The sequence below is a fragment of the Oncorhynchus nerka genome, unplaced genomic scaffold (assembly GCF_034236695.1).
Source record: "Oncorhynchus nerka isolate Pitt River unplaced genomic scaffold, Oner_Uvic_2.0 unplaced_scaffold_850, whole genome shotgun sequence".
In the NCBI taxonomy this organism is placed as follows: Eukaryota; Metazoa; Chordata; class Actinopteri; order Salmoniformes; family Salmonidae; genus Oncorhynchus; species Oncorhynchus nerka.
The window spans coordinates 24795-46886 of NW_027040426.1; the positions used below are offsets into that span (position 1 = coordinate 24795).

Sequence of the window (22092 nt, forward strand, 5' to 3'; positions counted from 1 at the left end):
GCTGGATAGCTCTAACAGGTCTAACAGGGTGAACCCACAGCCAGGTTCTGGTCAGCCAGCTGATAGCTCTAACCCACAGCCAGGTTCTGGTCAGTCAGCTGGATAGCTCTAACAGGTCTAACAGGGTGAACCCACAGTCAGGTTCTGGACAGCCAGCTGGATAGCTCTAACAGGTCTAACAGGGTGAACCCACAGCCAGGTTCTGGTCAGCCAGCTGGATAGCTCTAACAGGGTGAACCCACAGCCAGGTTCTGGTCAGCCAGCTGGATAGCTCTAACAGGGTGAACCCACAGCCAGGTTCTGGTCAGTCAGCTGGATAGCTCTAACAGGGTGAACCCACAGCCAGGTTCTGGTCAGCCAGCTGGATATCTCTAACAGGTCTAACAGGGTGAACCCACAGCCAGGTTCTGGTCAGCCAGCTGGATAGCTCTAACAGGTCTAACAGGGTGAACCCACAGCCAGGTTCTGGTCAGTCAGCTGGATAGCTCTAACAGGGTGAACCCACAGCCAGGTTCTGGTCAGCCAGCTGGATAGCTCTATCAGATCTAACAGGGTGAACCCACAGTCAGGTTCTGGTCAGTCAGCTGGATAGCTCTAACAGGGTGAACCCACAGCCAGGTTCTGGTCAGCCAGCTGGATAACTCTAACAGGGTGAACCCACAGCCAGGTTCTGGTCAGTCAGCTGGATAGCTCTAACAGGGTGAACCCACAGCCAGGTTCTGGTCAGCCAGCTGGATAGCTCTAACAGGGTGAACCCACAGCCAGGTTCTGGTCAGTCAGCTGGATAGCTCTAACGTATCTAACAGGGTGAACCCACAGCCAGGTTCTGGTCAGCCAGCTGGATAGCTCTAACAGGGTGAACCCACAGCCAGGTTCTGGTCAGCCAGCTGGATAGGTCTAACAGGTCTAACAGGGTGAACCCACAGTCAGGTTCTGGTCAGCCAGCTGGATAGCTCTAACAGGTCTAACAGGGTGAACCCACAGCCAGGTTCTGGTCAGCCAGCTGGATAGCTCTAACAGGTCTAACAGGGTGAACCCACAGCCAGGTTCTGGTCAGCCAGCTGGATAGCTCTAACAGATCTAACAGGGTGAACCCACAGCCAGGTTCTGGTCAGCCAGCTGGATAGCTCTAACAGGGTGAACCCACAGCCAGGTTCTGGTCAGCCAGCTGGATAGCTCTAACAGATCTAACAGGGTGAACCCACAGTCAGGTTCTGGTCAGTCAGCTGGATAGTTCTAACAGGGTGAACCCACAGCCAAGTTCTGGTCAGTCAGCTGGATAGCTCTAACATATCTAACAGGGTGAACCCACAGCCAGGTTCTGGTCAGCCAGCTGGATAGCTCTAACAGGGTGAACCCACAGCCAGGTTCTGGTCAGTCAGCTGGATAGCTCTAACAGGGTGAACCCACAGCCAGGTTCTGGTCAGCCAGCTGGATAGCTCTAACAGGTCTAACAGGGTGAACCCACCAGGTTCTGGTCAGCCAGCTGGATAGCTCTAACAGGTCTAACAGGGTGAACCCACAGCCAGGTTCTGGTCAGCCAGCTGGATAGCTCTAACAGGTCTAACAGGGTGAACCCACAGCCAGGTTCTGGTCAGCCAGTGGATAACTCTAACAGGTCTAACAGGGTGAACCCACAGCCAGGTTCTGGTCAGTCAGCTGGATAGCTCTAACAGGGTGAACCCACAGCCAGGTTCTGGTCAGCCAGCTGGATAGCTCTAACAGATCTAACAGGGTGAACCCACAGTCAGGTTCTGGTCAGTCAGCTGGATATCTCTAACAGGGTGAACCCACAGCCAGGTTCTGGTCAGCCAGCTGGATAGCTCTAACAGGTCTAACAGGATGAACCCACAGCCAGGTTCTGGTCAGCCAGCTGGATAGCTCTAACAGGGTGAACCCACAGTCAGGTTCTGGTCAGCCAGCTGGATAGCTCTAACAGGTCTAACAGGGTGAACCCACAGTCAGGTTCTGGTCAGCCAGCTGGATAGCTCTAACAAATCTAACAGGGTGAACCCACAGTCAGGTTCTGGTCAGCCAGCTGGATAGCTCTAACAGGTCTAACAGGGTGAACCCACAGTCAGGTTCTGGTCAGTCAGCTGGATAGCTCTAACAGGGTGAACCCACAGTCAGGTTCTGGTCAGCCAGCTGGATAGCTCTAACAGGGTGAACCCACAGTCAGGTTCTGGTCAGCCAGCTGGATAGCTCTAACAGATCTAACAGGGTGAACCCACAGCCAGGTTCTGGTCAGCCAGCTGGATAGCTCTAACAGGTCTAACAGGGTGAACCCACAGCCAGGTTCTGGTCAGTCAGCTGGATAGCTCTAACGTATCTAACAGGGTGAACCCACAGCCAGGTTCTGGTCAGCCACCTGGATAGCTCTAACAGATCTAACAGGGTGAACCCACAGTCAGGTTCTGGTCAGTCAGCTGGATAGCTCTAACAGGGTGAACCCACAGCCAGGTTCTGGTCAGCCAGCTGGATAGCTCTAACAGGGTGAACCCACAGCCAGGTTCTGATCAGCCAGCTGGATAGCTCTAACAGATCTAACAGGGTGAACCCACAGTCAGGTTCTGGTCAGTCAGCTGGATAGCTCTAACAGGGTGAACCCACAGCCAGGTTCTGGTCAGCCAGCTGGATAGCTCTAACAGATCTAACAGGGTGAACCCACAGCCAGGTTCTGGTCAGCCAGCTGGATAGCTCTAACAGATCTAACAGGGTGAACCCACAGCCAGGTTCTGGTCAGTCAGCTGGATAGCCCTAACAGGGTGAACCCACAGCCAGGTTCTGGTCAGCCAGCTGGATAGCTCTAACAGATCTAACAGGGTGAACCCACAGCCAGGTTCTGGTCAGTCAGCTGGATAGCCCTAACAGGGTGAAGCCACAGCCAGGTTCTGGTCAGCCAGCTGGATAGCTCTAACAGATCTAACAGGGTGAACCCACAGTCAGGTTCTGGTCAGTCAGCTGGATATCTCTAACAGGGTGAACCCACAGCCAGGTTCTGGTCAGCCAGCTGGATAGCTCTAACAGGTCTAACAGGATGAACCCACAGCCAGGTTCTGGTCAGCCAGCTGGATAGCTCTAACAGGGTGAACCCACAGTCAGGTTCTGGTCAGCCAGCTGGATAGCTCTAACAGGTCTAACAGGGTGAACCCACAGTCAGGTTCTGGTCAGCCAGCTGGATAGCTCTAACAGGTCTAACAGGGTGAACCCACAGCCAGGTTCTGGTCAGCCAGCTGGATAGCTCTAACAGGTCTAACAGGGTGAACCCACAGTCAGGTTCTGGTCAGCCAGCTGGATAGCTCTAACAGGTCTAACAGGGTGAACCCACAGCCAGGTTCTGGTCAGCCAGCTGGATAGCTCTAACCCACAGCCAGGTTCTGGTCAGTCAGCTGGATAGCTCTAACAGGTCTAACAGGGTGAACCCACAGTCAGGTTCTGGACAGCCAGCTGGATAGCTCTAACAGGTCTAACAGGGTGAACCCACAGCCAGGTTCTGGTCAGCCAGCTGGATAGCTCTAACAGGGTGAACCCACAGCCAGGTTCTGGTCAGCCAGCTGGATAGCTCTAACAGGGTGAACCCACAGCCAGGTTCTGGTCAGTCAGCTGGATAGCTCTAACAGGGTGAACCCACAGCCAGGTTCTGGTCAGCCAGCTGGATATCTCTAACAGGTCTAACAGGGTGAACCCACAGCCAGGTTCTGGTCAGCCAGCTGGATAGCTCTAACAGGTCTAACAGGGTGAACCCACAGCCAGGTTCTGGTCAGTCAGCTGGATAGCTCTAACAGGGTGAACCCACAGCCAGGTTCTGGTCAGCCAGCTGGATAGCTCTATCAGATCTAACAGGGTGAACCCACAGTCAGGTTCTGGTCAGTCAGCTGGATAGCTCTAACAGGGTGAACCCACAGCCAGGTTCTGGTCAGCCAGCTGGATAACTCTAACAGGGTGAACCCACAGCCAGGTTCTGGTCAGTCAGCTGGATAGCTCTAACAGGGTGAACCCACAGCCAGGTTCTGGTCAGCCAGCTGGATAGCTCTAACAGGGTGAACCCACAGCCAGGTTCTGGTCAGTCAGCTGGATAGCTCTAACGATCTAACAGGGTGAACCCACAGCCAGGTTCTGGTCAGCCAGCTGGATAGCTCTAACAGGGTGAACCCACAGCCAGGTTCTGGTCAGCCAGCTGGATAGCTCTAACAGATCTAACAGGGTGAACCCACAGTCAGGTTCTGGTCAGTCAGCTGGATAGCTCTAACAGGGTGAACCCACAGCCAGGTTCTGGTCAGCCAGCTGGATAGCTCTAACAGGTCTAACAGGGTGAACCCACAGTCAGGTTCTGGTCAGCCAGCTGGATAGCTCTAACAGGTCTAACAGGGTGAACCCACAGCCAGGTTCTGGTCAGCCAGCTGGATAGCTCTAACAGGTCTAACAGGGTGAACCCACAGCCAGGTTCTGGTCAGCCAGCTGGATAGCTCTAACAGATCTAACAGGGTGAACCCACAGCCAGGTTCTGGTCAGCCAGCTGGATAGCTCTAACAGGGTGAACCCACAGCCAGGTTCTGGTCAGCCAGCTGGATAGCTCTAACAGATCTAACAGGGTGAACCCACAGTCAGGTTCTGGTCAGTCAGCTGGATAGTTCTAACAGGGTGAACCCACAGCCAGGTTCTGGTCAGTCAGCTGGATAGCTCTAACATATCTAACAGGGTGAACCCACAGCCAGGTTCTGGTCAGTCAGCTGGATAGCTCTAACAGGGTGAACCCACAGCCAGGTTCTGGTCAGCCAGCTGGATAGCTCTAACAGGTCTAACAGGGTGAACCCACAGTCAGGTTCTGGTCAGCCAGCTGGATAGCTCTAACAGGTCTAACAGGGTGAACCCACAGCCAGGTTCTGGTCAGCCAGCTGGATAGCTCTAACAGGTCTAACAGGGTGAACCCACAGCCAGGTTCTGGTCAGCCAAGTGGATAACTCTAACAGGTCTAACAGGGTGAACCCACAGCCAGGTTCTGGTCAGTCAGCTGGATAGCTCTAACAGGGTGAACCCACAGCCAGGTTCTGGTCAGCCAGCTGGATAGCTCTAACAGATCTAACAGGGTGAACCCACAGTCAGGTTCTGGTCAGTCAGCTGGATATCTCTAACAGGGTGAACCCACAGCCAGGTTCTGGTCAGCCAGCTGGATAGCTCTAACAGGTCTAACAGGATGAACCCACAGCCAGGTTCTGGTCAGCCAGCTGGATAGCTCTAACAGGGTGAACCCACAGTCAGGTTCTGGTCAGCCAGCTGGATAGCTCTAACAGGTCTAACAGGGTGAACCCACAGTCAGGTTCTGGTCAGCCAGCTGGATAGCTCTAACAAATCTAACAGGGTGAACCCACAGTCAGGTTCTGGTCAGCCAGCTGGATAGCTCTAACAGGTCTAACAGGGTGAACCCACAGTCAGGTTCTGGTCAGTCAGCTGGATAGCTCTAACAGGGTGAACCCACAGTCAGGTTCTGGTCAGCCAGCTGGATAGCTCTAACAGGGTGAACCCACAGTCAGGTTCTGGTCAGCCAGCTGGATAGCTCTAACAGATCTAACAGGGTGAACCCACAGCCAGGTTCTGGTCAGCCAGCTGGATAGCTCTAACAGGTCTAACAGGGTGAACCCACAGTCAGGTTCTGGTCAGCCAGCTGGATAGCTCTAACAGGTCTAACAGGGTGAACCCACAGCCAGGTTCTGGTCAGCCAGCTGGATAGCTCTAACAGGTCTAACAGGGTGAACCCACAGTCAGGTTCTGGTCAGCCAGCTGGATAGCTCTAACAGGTCTAACAGGGTGAACCCACAGCCAGGTTCTGGTCAGCCAGCTGGATAGCTCTAACCCACAGCCAGGTTCTGGTCAGTCAGCTGGATAGCTCTAACAGGTCTAACAGGGTGAACCCACAGTCAGGTTCTGGACAGCCAGCTGGATAGCTCTAACAGGTCTAACAGGGTGAACCCACAGCCAGATTCTGGTCAGCCAGCTGGATAGCTCTAACAGGGTGAACCCACAGCCAGGTTCTGGTCAGCCAGCTGGATAGCTCTAACAGGGTGAACCCACAGCCAGGTTCTGGTCAGTCAGCTGGATAGCTCTAACAGGGTGAACCCACAGCCAGGTTCTGGTCAGCCAGCTGGATATCTCTAACAGGTCTAACAGGGTGAACCCACAGCCAGGTTCTGGTCAGCCAGCTGGATAGCTCTAACAGGTCTAACAGGGTGAACCCACAGCCAGGTTCTGGTCAGTCAGCTGGATAGCTCTAACAGGGTGAACCCACAGCCAGGTTCTGGTCAGCCAGCTGGATAGCTCTATCAGATCTAACAGGGTGAACCCACAGTCAGGTTCTGGTCAGTCAGCTGGATAGCTCTAACAGGGTGAACCCACAGCCAGGTTCTGGTCAGCCAGCTGGATAACTCTAACAGGGTGAACCCACAGCCAGGTTCTGGTCAGTCAGCTGGATAGCTCTAACAGGGTGAACCCACAGCCAGGTTCTGGTCAGCCAGCTGGATAGCTCTAACAGGTCTAACAGGGTGAACCCACAGCCAGGTTCTGGTCAGCCAGCTGGATAGCTCTAACAGATCTAACAGGGTGAACCCACAGCCAGGTTCTGGTCAGCCAGCTGGATAGCTCTAACAGGGTGAACCCACAGCCAGGTTCTGGTCAGCCAGCTGGATAGCTCTAACAGATCTAACAGGGTGAACCCACAGTCAGGTTCTGGTCAGTCAGCTGGATAGTTCTAACAGGGTGAACCCACAGCCAGGTTCTGGTCAGTCAGCTGGATAGCTCTAACATATCTAACAGGGTGAACCCACAGCCAGGTTCTGGTCAGTCAGCTGGATAGCTCTAACAGGGTGAACCCACAGTCAGGTTCTGGTCAGCCAGCTGGATAGCTCTAACAGATCTAACAGGGTGAACCCACAGTCAGGTTCTGTTCAGTCAGCTGGATAGCTCTAACAGGGTGAACCCACAGCCAGGTTCTGGTCAGCCAGCTGGATAGCTCTAACAGGTCTAACAGGGTGAACCCACAGTCAGGTTCTGGTCAGCCAGCTGGATAGCTCTAACAGGTCTAACAGGGTGAACCCACAGCCAGGTTCTGGTCAGCCAGCTGGATAGCTCTAACAGGTCTAACAGGGTGAACCCACAGCCAGGTTCTGGTCAGCCAGCTGGATAGCTCTAACCGGTCTAACAGGGTGAACCCACAGCCAGGTTCTGGTCAGTCAGCTGGATAGCTCTAACAGGGTGAACCCACAGCCAGGTTCTGGTCAGCCACCTGGATAGCTCTAACAGATCTAACAGGGTGAACCCACAGTCAGGTTCTGGTCAGTCAGCTGGATAGCTCTAACAGGGTGAACCCACAGCCAGGTTCTGGTCAGCCAGCTGGATAGCTCTAACAGGGTGAACCCACAGCCAGGTTCTGATCAGCCAGCTGGATAGCTCTAACAGATCTAACAGGGTGAACCCACAGTCAGGTTCTGGTCAGTCAGCTGGATAGCTCTAACAGGGTGAACCCACAGCCAGGTTCTGGTCAGCCAGCTGGATAGCTCTAACAGATCTAACAGGGTGAACCCACAGCCAGGTTCTGGTCAGCCAGCTGGATAGCTCTAACAGATCTAACAGGGTGAACCCACAGCCAGGTTCTGGTCAGTCAGCTGGATAGCCCTAACAGGGTGAACCCACAGCCAGGTTCTGGTCAGCCAGCTGGATAGCTCTAACAGATCTAACAGGGTGAACCCACAGCCAGGTTCTGGTCAGTCAGCTGGATAGCCCTAACAGGGTGAACCCACAGCCAGGTTCTGGTCAGCCAGCTGGATAGCTCTAACAGATCTAACAGGGTGAACCCACAGTCAGGTTCTGGTCAGTCAGCTGGATATCTCTAACAGGGTGAACCCACAGCCAGGTTCTGGTCAGCCAGCTGGATAGCTCTAACAGGTCTAACAGGATGAACCCACAGCCAGGTTCTGGTCAGCCAGCTGGATAGCTCTAACAGGGTGAACCCACAGTCAGGTTCTGGTCAGCCAGCTGGATAGCTCTAACAGGTCTAACAGGGTGAACCCACAGTCAGGTTCTGGTCAGCCAGCTGGATAGCTCTAACAGGTCTAACAGGGTGAACCCACAGCCAGGTTCTGGTCAGCCAGCTGGATAGCTCTAACAGGTCTAACAGGGTGAACCCACAGTCAGGTTCTGGTCAGCCAGCTGGATAGCTCTAACAGGTCTAACAGGGTGAACCCACAGCCAGGTTCTGGTCAGCCAGCTGGATAGCTCTAACCCACAGCCAGGTTCTGGTCAGTCAGCTGGATAGCTCTAACAGGTCTAACAGGGTGAACCCACAGTCAGGTTCTGGACAGCCAGCTGGATAGCTCTAACAGGTCTAACAGGGTGAACCCACAGCCAGGTTCTGGTCAGCCAGCTGGATAGCTCTAACAGGGTGAACCCACAGCCAGGTTCTGGTCAGCCAGCTGGATAGCTCTAACAGGGTGAACCCACAGTCAGGTTCTGGTCAGTCAGCTGGATAGCTCTAACAGGGTGAACCCACAGTCAGGTTCTGGTCAGCCAGCTGGATATCTCTAACAGGTCTAACAGGGTGAACCCACAGCCAGGTTCTGGTCAGCCAGCTGGATAGCTCTAACAGGTCTAACAGGGTGAACCCACAGCCAGCTTCTGGTCAGTCAGCTGGATAGCTCTAACAGGGTGAACCCACAGCCAGGTTCTGGTCAGCCAGCTGGATAACTCTAACAGGGTGAACCCACAGCCAGGTTCTGGTCAGTCAACTGGATAGCTCTAACAGGGTGAACCCACAGCCAGGTTCTGGTCAGCCAGCTGGATAGCTCTAACAGGGTGAACCCACAGCCAGGTTCTGGTCAGCCAGCTGGATAGCTCTAACAGGGTGAAACCACAGCCAGGTTCTGGTCAGCCAGCTGGATAGCTCTAACAGGGTGAACCCACATTCAGGTTCTGGTCAGTCAGCTGGATAGCTCTAACAGGGTGAACCCACATTCAGGTTCTGGTCAGTCAGCTGGATAGCTCTAACAGATCTAACAGGGTGAACCCACATTCAGGTTCTGGTCAGTCAGCTGGATAGCTCTAACAGGGTGAACCCACAGTCAGGTTCTGGTCAGTCAGCTGGATAGCTCTAACAGGGTGAACCCACAGCCAGGTTCTGGTCAGTCAGCTGGATAGCTCTAACAGGGTGAACCCACAGTCAGGTTCTGGTCAGTCAGCTGGATAGCTCTAACAGCCTGCTGGGAGATGGGGACAGTCCCAGAGCTTTGGGAAGGGCAGGTCCAGAGCTTGGAGAAGGGCAGGTCCAGAGCTTGGAGAAGGGCAGGTCCAGAGCTTGGGGAAGGGCAGGTCCAGAGCCTGGGGGTCCAGAGCCTGGGGAAGGGCAGGTCCAGAGCCTGGGAAAGGGCAGGTCCAGAGCTTGGGGAAGGGCAGGTCCAGAGCTTGGGGAAGGGCAGGTCCAGAGCTTGGGGAAGGGCAGGTCAAGAGCTTGGAGAAGAGCAGGTCCAGAGCTTGGAGAAGGGCAGGTCCAGAGCCTGGGGAAGGGCAGGTCCAGAGCTTGGAGAAGGGCAGGTCCAGAGCTTGGGGAAGGGCAGGTCCAGAGCTTGGGGGAGGGCAGGTCCAGAGCTTGGGGAAGGGCAGGTCCAGAGCTTGGGGAAGGGCAGGTCCAGAGCCTGGGGGAGGGCAGGTCCAGAGCCTGGGGAAGGGCAGGTCCAGAGCTTGGGGAAAGGCAGGTCCAGAGCTTGGAGAAGGGCAGGTCCAGAGCTTGGAGAAGGGCAGGTCCAGAGCTTGGGGAAGGGCAGGTCCAGAGCCTGGGGGTCCAGAGCCTGGGGAAGGGCAGGTCCAGAGCCTGGGAAAGGGCAGGTCCAGAGCTTGGGGAAGGGCAGGTCCAGAGCTTGGGGAAGGGCAGGTCCAGAGCTTGGGGAAGGGCAGGTCAAGAGCTTGGAGAAGAGCAGGTCCAGAGCTTGGAGAAGGGCAGGTCCAGAGCCTGGGGAAGGGCAGGTCCAGAGCTTGGAGAAGGGCAGGTCCAGAGCTTGGGGAAGGGCAGGTCCAGAGCTTGGGGGAGGGCAGGTCCAGAGCTTGGGGAAGGGCAGGTCCAGAGCTTGGGGAAGGGCAGGTCCAGAGCCTGGGGGAGGGCAGGTCCAGAGCCTGGGGAAGGGCAGGTCCAGAGCTTGGGGAAAGGCAGGTCCAGAGCTTGGAGAAGGGCAGGTCCAGAGCTTGGAGAAGGGCAGGTCCAGAGCTTGGGGAAGGGCAGGTCCAGAGCCTGGGGGTCCAGAGCCTGGGGAAGGGCAGGTCCAGAGCCTGGGAAAGGGCAGGTCCAGAGCTTGGGGAAGGGCAGGTCCAGAGCTTGGGGAAGGGCAGGTGCACGTGACAAAACTTTACCAGGATCGCAGCATACGTATCGATGATTCGTTGTGACAGATGAAATACGAGTGAAAGAGTGTAATCAATGTGTAATAACTACTGTAAACAATAAATATACGTGTTAAATTATTATGTGACGTGCAGTCATATTCAGGTCCTGATTGGTCAACAAACTTATTTGACACGTCAAATAGTGTTGTTTGACGTGTATCTTTTTTTGACACCTAAAGACCCAAACGGCGTTCCGTAATTAGGTAGTTAGTAGCTGTCACCTCCAGAATGTGTTCAGTGTGACTGGTTTATAGCAGTGGCCAAGGTCTAAGGCACCGCATTTCAGTGCAAGAGGCGTCACTACAGAACCTGGTTCGATTCCAGGCTGCATCACATCCGGCCGTGATTGGGAGTCCCATAGGGCGGTGCACAATTTGCCCAGCGTCGTCTGGATTTTTCCGGGGTAGGCCGTCATTGTAAATAAGAATTTGTTCTTAAAACCTTTTGAGACTAGGGGGCAGTATTGTCATTTTTGGAAAAATAACGTTCCCGTAGTAAACGGGATATCTTTTGAGACTAGGGGGCAGTATTGTCATTTTTGGAAAAATAACGTTCCCGTAGTAAACGGGATATTTTGTCAGGACAAGATGCTAGAATATGCATATAATTGACAGCTTGGGATAGAAAACACTCTAAAGTTTCCAAAACTAAAAATATTGTCTGTGAGTATAACAGAACTGATATTGCAGGCGAAAGCCTGAGAAAAATCCAATCCGGAAGTGCCTCATCTTTTGAAAGCTCTGCGTTCCAATACGTCCCTATTGAGCAGTGAAAGGGCTCTCAACCAGATTACTTTTTCTCCGTATTCCCCAAGGTGTCTACAGCATTGTGACGTAGTTTTACACATTTATGTTGAAGAATACCCGTAAGCGGCTACATTGCGCAAGTGGTCACCTGATGGCTCCCAGAGTGATTCTCGCGCAAAATACAGAGGTAGCCATTATTCCAATCGGTCCTACTGAAAAACCATTTGTCCCGGTGGATATACAGTATTATCGAATAGATATTTGAAAAACATCTTGATGATTGATTATAAACAACGTTTGCCATGTTTCTGTCGATATTATGGAGCGTGACTGCAATTTCCGGGTGATTTCTCAGCCAAATGTGAAGAACAAACGGAGCTTTTTCGCCTACAAAAATAATATTTTTGGAAAAAAGGAACATTGGCTATCTAACTGGGAGTCTTGTGAGTGAAAACATCCGAAGCTCATCAAAGGTAAACGATTTAATTTGATTGCTTTTCTGATTTCTGTGACCAAGTTACCTGCTGCTAGCTGGACAAAATGCTATGCTAGGCTATCGATAAACTTACACAAATGCTTGTCTAGCTTTGGCTGTAAAGCATATTTTGACAATCTGACATGACAGGGTGATTAACAAAAGGCTAAGCTGTGTCTCAATATATTTCACTTGTGATTTTGATGAATAGGAATATTTTCTAGGAATATTTATGTCCGTTGCGTCATGCTAATTAGTGTCAGTCGATGATTACGCTCCCGCACGCGGGATGGGGAGGCACTGGTGGTTTTAACTGACTTGCCTAGTTAAATAAATGTTAAATAAACCTAATAAAAAGAAGAAGAATACATTATACAATGATAGATGACTCCATGGCATTCTAAACATGGAGTAACTGTCATGGCAACCAGTAGCAGTACCGGTGCCAGAGGCCTAGATTTGGTTCTGGTTGCTGTGACAACAACCCCGTTATTTTACCTGTTCTGTTTTGTTGTTGTTGTTTTTTTTGTTTTTTTTGGGGGGGGGCACTTGATCTAAGAGACAGAGTTGGGGGGTGGGTGAGAAACATTTGATCTAAGAGACAGGTGTTGCATGTCATACAGAAAGTGTCAGACCTCACAACGAAACCAACACTACACACTGACTACTTCTCAGTCTAACCAAGGGGAGAATAAAGGACATGTTGAATCAGACAGAGGACCAACAAGGAGATTTCAGTGAAAGGTTTATTTCTTTATTTATGGAAACCAAAGCATCTTTTGAACTCAAGACTCAGAGGTTCAGAGGCCGGGACGCGTGGCGCAGACAAAGGCAAACTTGTTGGAGCAGAATGTGTCGTTCCACAGCTTGTCATTCTTGGAGTTAGTGTGAACACAGTTCTCCGGATGGAGACCAACTCCATTATTGGGCTCATCTGAAGACCAGCTCGTGTAGACCACCTTGGAGCCGTCCGTCCACATCCATCTCCCTTCCTTGTGGAGGTCACTCAGCCCGATCCAGGTATAGCTTTCAGCTGGGTCGAAGCTCTTGATCAGGTCTTTCACGAAGCTGAAATCCCCTTTATTGTTCACAGAGGCCAGATTGGCTCCCAGGGACACGCAGTAGGACTCTGCATCGGCCCAGTCCAGCTGAGAGGCGACGTACCTGAAGCACCGGTTGTTGTAGCTTGACCAGTCCTGGGGACAGTCGGTATAATGAGGCTCTGAAAGCTCCCCCTCCTGGTCAGACACGGGAGTGCAGTGTAGAGCACCAACAGCCAGGCTGAGAAGACAGAGGAGGCGGAGGGGAACAGACATGTTGAAGAGGTTCCTGTTCCTGGTGAAGAGTCACTGAAGTAGACAGGAGAATGACTCTAGAGTCCTGGGTTCTGGTCTGCAGCTCTGCTCCTGTGTTCTGGGCTAGCTAGGTAGGAAGGTATGTGGGCTGCAGTGGGTCTTTTTATCTCATGTTGAGAGGGTGGGGAGGAGTTGGCAGAGAGGCCATTGGTAGATCATTATGTTCATTTCTCATTGAGAAGTGTTTTTCTGAATTCTATGTTTTCCATAAGCAGCATTTTTCCAAGATAAGGTGCTACTGCGACCATGACACGTAACCCAGTAGTTGTATATATCTGCAGCTGTGGTCTTCCCATGTTATTTTTAGTTTGGTCCCAGGGCCACTCATCACAAAGCGTCTCAGAGTAAGAATGCTGATCTAGGATCAGGTCCGCCACTCATATTCATTACGATTTAAAAAAACACAACTCCTAGTTCAGTAGTTCTTCCTTTGTGAATACAGACCCATATCTCAGTTACTAGATAAAGTAATGCGCCATTGAGAGCGTGCTGTCCGGCGGTATCAACGCCTGGGACGGCAACAACACAGTCCCAAAACTGCAGGACTTTCCAGAGGTGGGTGTGGTCAGCCCAACGCATCACTAGGAGCCCACTGCCTGCCCTCCAGGACATCTACAGCAATCGGTGACACAGGAAGGACAAGAAGATCATCAAGGACCTCCACCACCCGAGCCACGGTCTGTTCACCCCACTACCATGCAGAAGATCATCAAGGACCTCTGCCACCCGAGACACGGTCTGTTCACCCCACTAAATCAAATCAAATCAAATCAAATTTATTTATATAGCCCTTCGTACATCAGCTGATATCTCAAAGTGCTGTACAGAAACCCAGCCTAAAACCCCAAACAGCAAACAATGCAGGTGTAAAAGCACGGTGGCTAGGAAAAACTCCCTAGAAAGGCCAAAACCTAGGAAGAAACCTAGAGAGGAACCAGGCTATGTGGGGTGGCCAGTCCTCTTCTGGCTGTGCCGGGTAGAGATTATAACAGAACATGACCAAGATGTTCAAATGTTCATAAATGACCAGCATGGTCGAATAATAATAAGGCAGAACAGTTGAAACTGGAGCAGCAGCACAGTCAGGTGGACTGGGGACAGCAAGGAGTCATCATGTCAGGTAGTCCTGGGGCACGGTCCTAGGGCTCAGGTCCTCCGAGAGAGAGAGAAAGAAAGAGAGAATTAGAGAGAGCATATGTGGGGTGGCCAGTCCTCTTCTGGCTGTGCCGGGTGGAGATTATAACAGAACGTGGCCAAGATGTTCAAATGTTCATAAATGACCAGCATGGTTGAATAATAGTAAGGCAGAACAGTTGAAACTGGAGCAGCAGCATGGCCAGGTGGACTGGGGACAGCAAGGAGTCATCATGTCAGGTAGTCCTGGGACATGGTCCTAGGGCCCAGGCCAGTTGAAACTGGAGCAGCAGCATGGCCAGGTGGACTGGGGACAGCAAGGAGTCATCATGTCAGGTAGTCCTGGGGCATGGTCCTAGGGCTCAGGTCCTCCGAGAGAGAGAAAGAGAAGAGAGAAGGAGAGAATTAGAGAACGCACACTTAGATTCACACAGGACACCGAATAGGACAGGAGAAGTACTCCAGATATAACAAACTGACCCTAGCCCCCCGACACATAAACTAATGCAGCATAAATACTGGAGGCTGAGACAGGAGGGGTCAGGAGACACTGTGGCCCCATCCGAGGACACCCCCGGACAGGGCCAAACAGGAAGGATATAACCCCACCCACTTTGCCAAAGCACAGCCCCCACACCCCCACACTACCATCCAGAAGATCATCAAGGACCTCCGCCACCTGAGCCATGGCCTGTTCACCCTGCTACCATCCAGAATATCATCAAGGACCTCTGCCACCTGAACCTTAGTCAGTGTTACTAGTTGTCCTCTGCCCAGTACCCTGCCCTGAACCTTAGTCAGTGTCACTAGCTGGCCTCTGCCCAGTACCCTGCCCTGAACCTTAGTCAGTGTCACTAGTTGGCCTCTGCCTAGTACCCTGCCCTGAACCTTAGTCAGTGTCACTAGCTGGCCTCTGCCTAGTACCCTGCCCTGAACCTTAGTCAGTGTCACTAGCTGGTCCTAGCTGCCTCTAGTACCCTGCCCTGAACCTTAGTCAGTGTCACTAGCTGGCCTCTACCTAGTACCCTGCCCTGAACCTTAGTCAGTGTCACTAGCTGGCCTCTGCCTAGTACCCTGCCCTGAACCTTAGTCAGTGTCACTAGTTGGCCTCTGCCCAGTACCCTGCCCTGAACCTTAGTCAGTGTTACTAGCTGGCCTCTGCCTAGTACCCTGCCCTGAACCTTAGTCAGTGTCACTAGTTGGCCTCTGCCCAGTACCCTGCCCTGAACCTTAGTCAGTGTCACTAGTTGGCCTCTGCCCAGTACCCTGCCCTGAACCTTAGTCAGTGTCACTAGCTGGCCTCTACCTAGTACCCTGCCCTGAACCTTAGTCAGTGTTACTAGTTGGCCTCTGCCCAGTACCCTGCCCTGAACCTTAGTCAGTGTTACTAGTTGGCCTCTGCCCAGTACCCTGCCCTGAACCTTAGTCAGTGTCACTAGCTGGCCTCTGCCCAGTACCCTGCCCTGAACCTTAGTCAGTGTCACTAGCTGGCCTCTGCCTAGTACCCTGCCCTGAACCTTAGTCAGTGTCACTAGTTGGCCTCTGCCTAGTACCCTGCCCTGAACCTTAGTCAGTGTCACTAGTTGGCCTCTGCCCAGTACCCTGCCCTGAACCTTAGTCAGTGTCACTAGCTGGCCTCTGCCTAGTACCCTGCCCTGAACCTTAGTCAGTGTCACTAGCTGGCCTCTGCCTAGTACCCTGCCCTGAACCTTAGTCAGTGTCACTAGTTGGCCTCTGCCTAGTACCCTGCCCTGAACCTTAGTCAGTGTCACTAGCAGGCCTCTGCCTAGTACACTGCCCTGAACCTTAGTCAGTGTCACTAGCAGGCCTCTGCCTAGTACCCTGCCCTGAACCTTAGTCAGTGTCACTAGCTGGCCTCTGCCCAGTACCCTGCCCTGAACCTTAGTCAGTGTCACTAGCTGGCCTCTGCCCAGTACCCTGCCCTGAACCTTAGTCAGTGTCACTAGCTGGCCTCTGCCTAGTACCCTGCCCTGAACCTTAGTCAGTGTCACTAGCTGGCCTCTGCCCAGTACCCTGCCCTGAACCTTAGTCAGTGTCACTAGCTGGCCTCTGCCCAGTACCCTGCCCTGAACCTTAGTCAGTGTCACTAGCTGGCCTCTGCCCAGTACCCTGCCCTGAACCTTAGTCAGTGTCACTAGCTGGCCTCTGCCCAGTACCCTGCCCTGAACCTTAGTCAGTGTCACTAGCTGGCCTCTGCCCAGTACCCTGCCCTGAACCTTAGTCAGTGTCACTAGCTGGCCTCTGCCTAGTACCCTGCCCTGAACCTTAGTCAGTGTCACTAGCTGGCCTCTGCCTAGTACCCTGCCCTGAACCTTAGTCAGTGTCACTAGTTGGCCTCTGCCCAGTACCCTGCCCTGAACCTTAGTCAGTGTCACTAGCTGGCCTCTGCCCAGTACCCTGCCCTGAACCTTAGTCAGTGTCACTAGCTGGCCTCTGCCTAGTACCCTGCCCTGAACCTTAGTCAGTGTCACTAGTTGGCCTCTGCCCAGTACCCTGCCCTGAACCTTAGTCAGTGTCACTAGTTGGCCTCTGCCTAGTACCCTGCCCTGAACCTTAGTCAGTGTCACTAGCTGGCCTCTGCCCAGTACCCTGCCCTGAACCTTAGTCAGTGTCACTAGCTGGCCTCTGCCTAGTACCCTGCCCTGAACCTTAGTCAGTGTCACTAGCTGGCCTCTGCCTAGTACCCTGCCCTGAACCTTAGTCAGTGTCACTAGCTGGCCTCTACCTAGTACCCTGCCCTGAACCTTAGTCAGTGTCACTAGCTGGCCTCTGCCCAGTACCCTGCCCTGAACCTTAGTCAGTGTCACTAGTTGGCCTCTGCCCAGTACCCTGCCCTGAACCTTAGTCAGTGTCACTAGCTGGCCTCTGCCCAGTACCCTGCCCTGAACCTTAGTCAGTGTCACTAGCTGGCCTCTGCCCAGTACCCTGCCCTGAACCTTAGTCAGTGTCACTAGCTGGCCTCTGCCCAGTACCCTGCCCTGAACCTTAGTCAGTGTCACTAGCTGGCCTCTGCCCAGTACCCTGCCCTGAACCTTAGTCAGTGTCACTAGCTGGCCTCTGCCCAGTACCCTGCCCTGAACCTTAGTCAGTGTCACTAGCTGGCCTCAGTACCCTGCCCTGAACCTTAGTCAGTGTCACTAGCTGGCCTCTGCCTAGTACCCTGCCCTGAACCTTAGTCAGTGTCACTAGCTGGCCTCTGCCCAGTACCCTGCCCTGAACCTTAGTCAGTGTCACTAGCTGGCCTCTGCCCAGTACCCTGCCCTGAACCTTAGTCAGTGTCACTAGCTGGCCTCTGCCCAGTACCCTGCCCTGAACCTTAGTCAGTGTCACTAGCTGGCCTCTGCCCAGTACCCTGCCCTGAACCTTAGTCAGTGTCACTAGCTGGCCTCTGCCAGTACCCTGCCCTGAACCTTAGTCAGTGTCACTAGCTGGCCTCTGCCCAGTACCCTGCCCTGAACCTTAGTCAGTGTCACTAGTTGGCCTCTGCCCAGTACCCTGCCCTGAACCTTAGTCAGTGTCACTAGTTGGCCTCTGCCCAGTACCCTGCCCTGAACCTTAGTCAGTGTCACTAGCTGGCCTCACCCAGTACCCTGCCCTGAACCTTAGTCAGTGTCACTAGCTGGCCTCTGCCCAGTACCCTGCCCTGAACCTTAGTCAGTGTCACTAGCTGGCCTCTGCCCAGTACCCTGCCCTGAACCTTAGTCAGTGTCACTAGCTGGCCTCTGCCTAGTACCCTGCCCTGAACCTTAGTCAGTGTCACTAGCTGGCCTCTGCCCAGTACCCTGCCCTGAACCTTAGTCAGTGTCACTAGTTGGCCTCTGCCTAGTACCCTGCCCTGAACCTTAGTCAGTGTCACTAGTTGGCCTCTGCCTAGTACCCTGCCCTGAACCTTAGTCAGTGTCACTAGCTGGCCTCTGTCTAGTACCCTGCCCTGAACCTTAGTCAGTGTCACTAGCTGGCCTCTGCCTAGTACCCTGCCCTGAACCTTAGTCAGTGTCACTAGTTGGCCTCTGCCTAGTACCCTGCCCTGAACCTTAGTCAGTGTCACTAGCAGGCCTCTGCCTAGTACCCTGCCCTGAACCTTAGTCAGTGTCACTAGCAGGCCTCTGCCTAGTACCCTGCCCTGAACCTTAGTCAGTGTCACTAGCTGGCCTCTGCCTAGTACCCTGCCCTGAACCTTAGTCAGTGTCACTAGCTGGCCTCTGCCCAGTACCCTGCCCTGAACCTTAGTCAGTGTCACTAGCTGGCCTCTGCCCAGTACCCTGCCCTGAACCTTAGTCAGTGTCACTAGCTGGCCTCTGCCCAGTACCCTGCCCTGAACCTTAGTCAGTGTCACTCGCAGGCCTCTGCCCAGTACCCTGCCCTGAACCTTAGTCAGTGTTACTAGCCGGCCTCTGCCCAGTACCCTGCCCTGAACCTTAGTCAGTGTCACTAGCTGGCCTCCACCCAGTACCCTGCCCTGAACCTTAGTCAGTGTTACTAGCCGGCCTCTGCCCAGTACCCTGCCCTGAACCTTAGTCAGTGTTACTAACCGGCCTCCACCCAGTACTCTGCCCTGAACCTTAGTCAGTGTTACTAGCCGGCCTCTGCCCAGTACCCTGCCCTGAACCTTAGTCAGTGTCACTAGCTGGCCTCTGCCTAGTACCCTGCCCTGAACCTTAGTCAGTGTCACTAGCTGGCCTCTGCCTAGTACCCTGCCCTGAACCTTAGTCAGTGTCACTAGTTGGCCTCTGCCTAGTACCCTGCCCTGAACCTTAGTCAGTGTCACTAGTTGGCCTCTGCCTAGTACCCTGCCCTGAACCTTAGTCAGTGTCACTAGTTGGCCTCTGCCTAGTACCCTGCCCTGAACCTTAGTCAGTGTCACTAGCTGGCCTCTGCCTAGTACCCTGCCCTGAACCTTAGTCAGTGTCACTAGCTGGCCTCTGCCTAGTACCCTGCCCTGAACCTTAGTCAGTGTCACTAGTTGGCCTCTGCCTAGTACCCTGCCCTGAACCTTAGTCAGTGTCACTAGCTGGCCTCTGCCTAGTACCCTGCCCTGAACCTTAGTCAGTGTCACTAGCTGGCCTCTGCCTAGTACCCTGCCCTGAACCTTAGTCAGTGTCACTAGTTGGCCTCTGCCTAGTACCCTGCCCTGAACCTTAGTCAGTGTCACTAGCTGGCCTCTGCCCAGTACCCTGCCCTGAACCTTAGTCAGTGTCACTAGCTGGCCTCTGCCCAGTACCCTGCCCTGAACCTTAGTCAGTGTCACTAGCTGGCCTCTGCCCAGTACCCTGCCCTGAACCTTAGTCAGTGTCACTAGCTGGCCTCTGCCCAGTACCCTGCCCTGAACCTTAGTCAGTGTCACTAGCTGGCCTCTGCCCAGTACCCTGCCCTGAACCTTAGTCAGTGTCACTAGCTGGCCTCTGCCCAGTACCCTGCCCTGAACCTTAGTCAGTGTTACTAGCCGGCCTCTGCCCAGTACCCTGCCCTGAACCTTAGTCAGTGTCACTAGCTGGCCTCCACCCAGTACCCTGCCCTGAACCTTAGTCAGTGTCACTAGCTGGCCTCTGCCCAGTACCCTGCCCTGAACCTTAGTCAGTGTCACTAGCTGGCCTCTGCCCAGTACCCTGCCCTGAACCTTAGTCAGTGTCACTAGCTGGCCTCTGCCCAGTACCCTGCCCTGAACCTTAGTCAGTGTCACTAGCTGGCCTCTGCCTAGTACCCTGCCCTGAACCTTAGTCAGTGTCACTAGTTGGCCTCTGCCCAGTACCCTGCCCTGAACCTTAGTCAGTGTCACTAGCTGGCCTCTGCCTAGTACCCTGCCCTGAACCTTAGTCAGTGTCACTAGCTGGCCTCTGCCCAGTACCCTGCCCTGAACCTTAGTCAGTGTTACTAGTTGGCCTCTGCCCAGTACCCTGCCCTGAACCTTAGTCAGTGTCACTAGCTGGCCTCTGCCCAGTACACTGCCCTGAACGTTAGTCAGTGTCACTAGTTGGCCTCTGCCTAGTACCCTGCCCTGAACCTTAGTCAGTGTTACTAGTTGGCCTCTGCCTAGTACCCTGCCCTGAACCTTAGTCAGTGTCACTAGTTGGGCTCTGCCCAGTACCCTGCCCTGAACCTTAGTCAGTGTCACTAGCTGGCCTCTGCCTAGTACCCTGCCCTGAACCTTAGTCAGTGTCACTAGCTGGCCTCTGCCTAGCACCCTGCCCTGAACCTTAGTCAGTGTCACTAGTTGGCCTCTGCCTAGTACCCTGCCCTGAACCTTAGTCAGTGTCACTAGCTGGCCTCTGCCCAGTACCCTGCCCTGAACCTTAGTCAGTGTCACTAGCACTGGCCTCTGCCCAGTACCCTGCCCTGAACCTTAGTCAGTGTCACTAGCTGGCCTCTGCCCAGTACCCTGCCCTGAACCTTAGTCAGTGTCACTAGCTGGCCTCTGCCCAGTACCCTGCCCTGAACCTTAGTCAGTGTCACTCGCAGGCCTCTGCCCAGTACCCTGCCCTGAACCTTAGTCAGTGTCACTAGCTGGCCTCTGCCCAGTACCCTGCCCTGAACCTTAGTCAGTGTACTAGCAGTGGCCTCTGCCCAGTACCCTGCCCTGAACCTTAGTCAGTGTCACTAGCTGGCCTCACCCAGTACCCTGCCCTGAACCTTAGTCAGTGTCACTAGCTGGCCTCTGCCCAGTACCCTGCCCTGAACCTTAGTCAGTGTCACTAGCTGGCCTCTGCCTAGTACCCTGCCCTGAACCTTAGTCAGTGTCACTAGCTGGCCTCTGCCAGTACCCTGCCCTGAACCTTAGTCAGTGTCACTAGCTGGCCTCTGCCTAGTACCCTGCCCTGAACCTTAGTCAGTGTCACTAGCTGGCCTCTGCCCAGTACCCTGCCCTGAACCTTAGTCAGTGTCACTAGCTGGCCTCTGCCCAGTACCCTGCCCTGAACCTTAGTCAGTGTCACTAGCTGGCCTCTGCCCAGTACCCTGCCCTGAACCTTAGTCAGTGTCACTAGTTGGCCTCTGCCCAGTACCCTGCCCTGAACCTTAGTCAGTGTCACTAGTTGGCCTCTGCCCAGTACCCTGCCCTGAACCTTAGTCAGTGTCACTAGCTGGCCTCTGCCCAGTACCCTGCCCTGAACCTTAGTCAGTGTCACTAGTTGGCCTCTGCCCAGTACCCTGCCCTGAACCTTAGTCAGTGTCACTAGTTGGCCTCTGCCCAGTACCCTGCCCTGAACCTTAGTCAGTGTCACTAGCTGGCCTCTGCCCAGTACCCTGCCCTGAACCTTAGTCAGTGTCACTAGCTGGCCTCTGCCCTAGTACCCTGCCCTGAACCTTAGTCAGTGTCACTAGCTGGCCTCTGCCCAGTACCCTGCCCTGAACCTTAGTCAGTGTCACTAGTTGGCCTCTGCCTAGTACCCTGCCCTGAACCTTAGTCAGTGTCACTAGTTGGCCTCTGCCTAGTACCCTGCCCTGAACCTTAGTCAGTGTCACTAGCTGGCCTCTGCCTAGTACCCTGCCCTGAACCTTAGTCAGTGTCACTAGTTGGCCTCTGCCTAGTACCCTGCCCTGAACCTTAGTCAGTGTCACTAGCTGGCCTCTGCCTAGTACCCTGCCCTGAACCTTAGTCAGTGTCACTAGTTGGCCTCTGCCTAGTACCCTGCCCTGAACCTTAGTCAGTGTCACTAGCTGGCCTCTGCCAGTACCCTGCCCTGAACCTTAGTCAGTGTCACTAGTTGGCCTCTGCCTAGTACCCTGCCCTGAACCTTAGTCAGTGTCACTAGCTGGCCTCTGCCCAGTACCCTGCCCTGAACCTTAGTCAGTGTCACTAGCTGGCCTCTGCCCAGTACCCTGCCCTGAACCTTAGTCAGTGTCACTAGCTGGCCTCTGCCCAGTACCCTGCCCTGAACCTTAGTCAGTGTCACTAGTTGGCCTCTGCCTAGTACCCTGCCCTGAACCTTAGTCAGTGTCACTAGCT

The 22092-nt window shown here is 53.9% G+C and overlaps 1 protein-coding gene across 1 annotated transcript; it reads right to left on the reverse strand.

Annotated features, from left to right (window-relative positions):
* Nucleotides 1-12368: 12368 nt before the first annotated feature.
* Nucleotides 12369-13084, reverse strand: LOC115120191 (galactose-specific lectin nattectin-like). The gene has a single exon (XM_029649089.2). The coding sequence runs from the start codon at nucleotides 12954-12956 to the stop codon at nucleotides 12441-12443; it is 516 nt and encodes a 171-aa protein (XP_029504949.2). The 5' UTR covers nucleotides 12957-13084; the 3' UTR covers nucleotides 12369-12440.
* Between the last annotated feature and the right edge of the window lie 9008 nt (nucleotides 13085-22092).

Bases quoted from the DNA above. Each gene is read 5' to 3' on its own strand.
- LOC115120191 (XM_029649089.2), bottom strand. From the start codon at position 12,956: ATGTCTGTTCCCCTCCGCCTCCTCTGTCTTCTCAGCCTGGCTGTTGGT.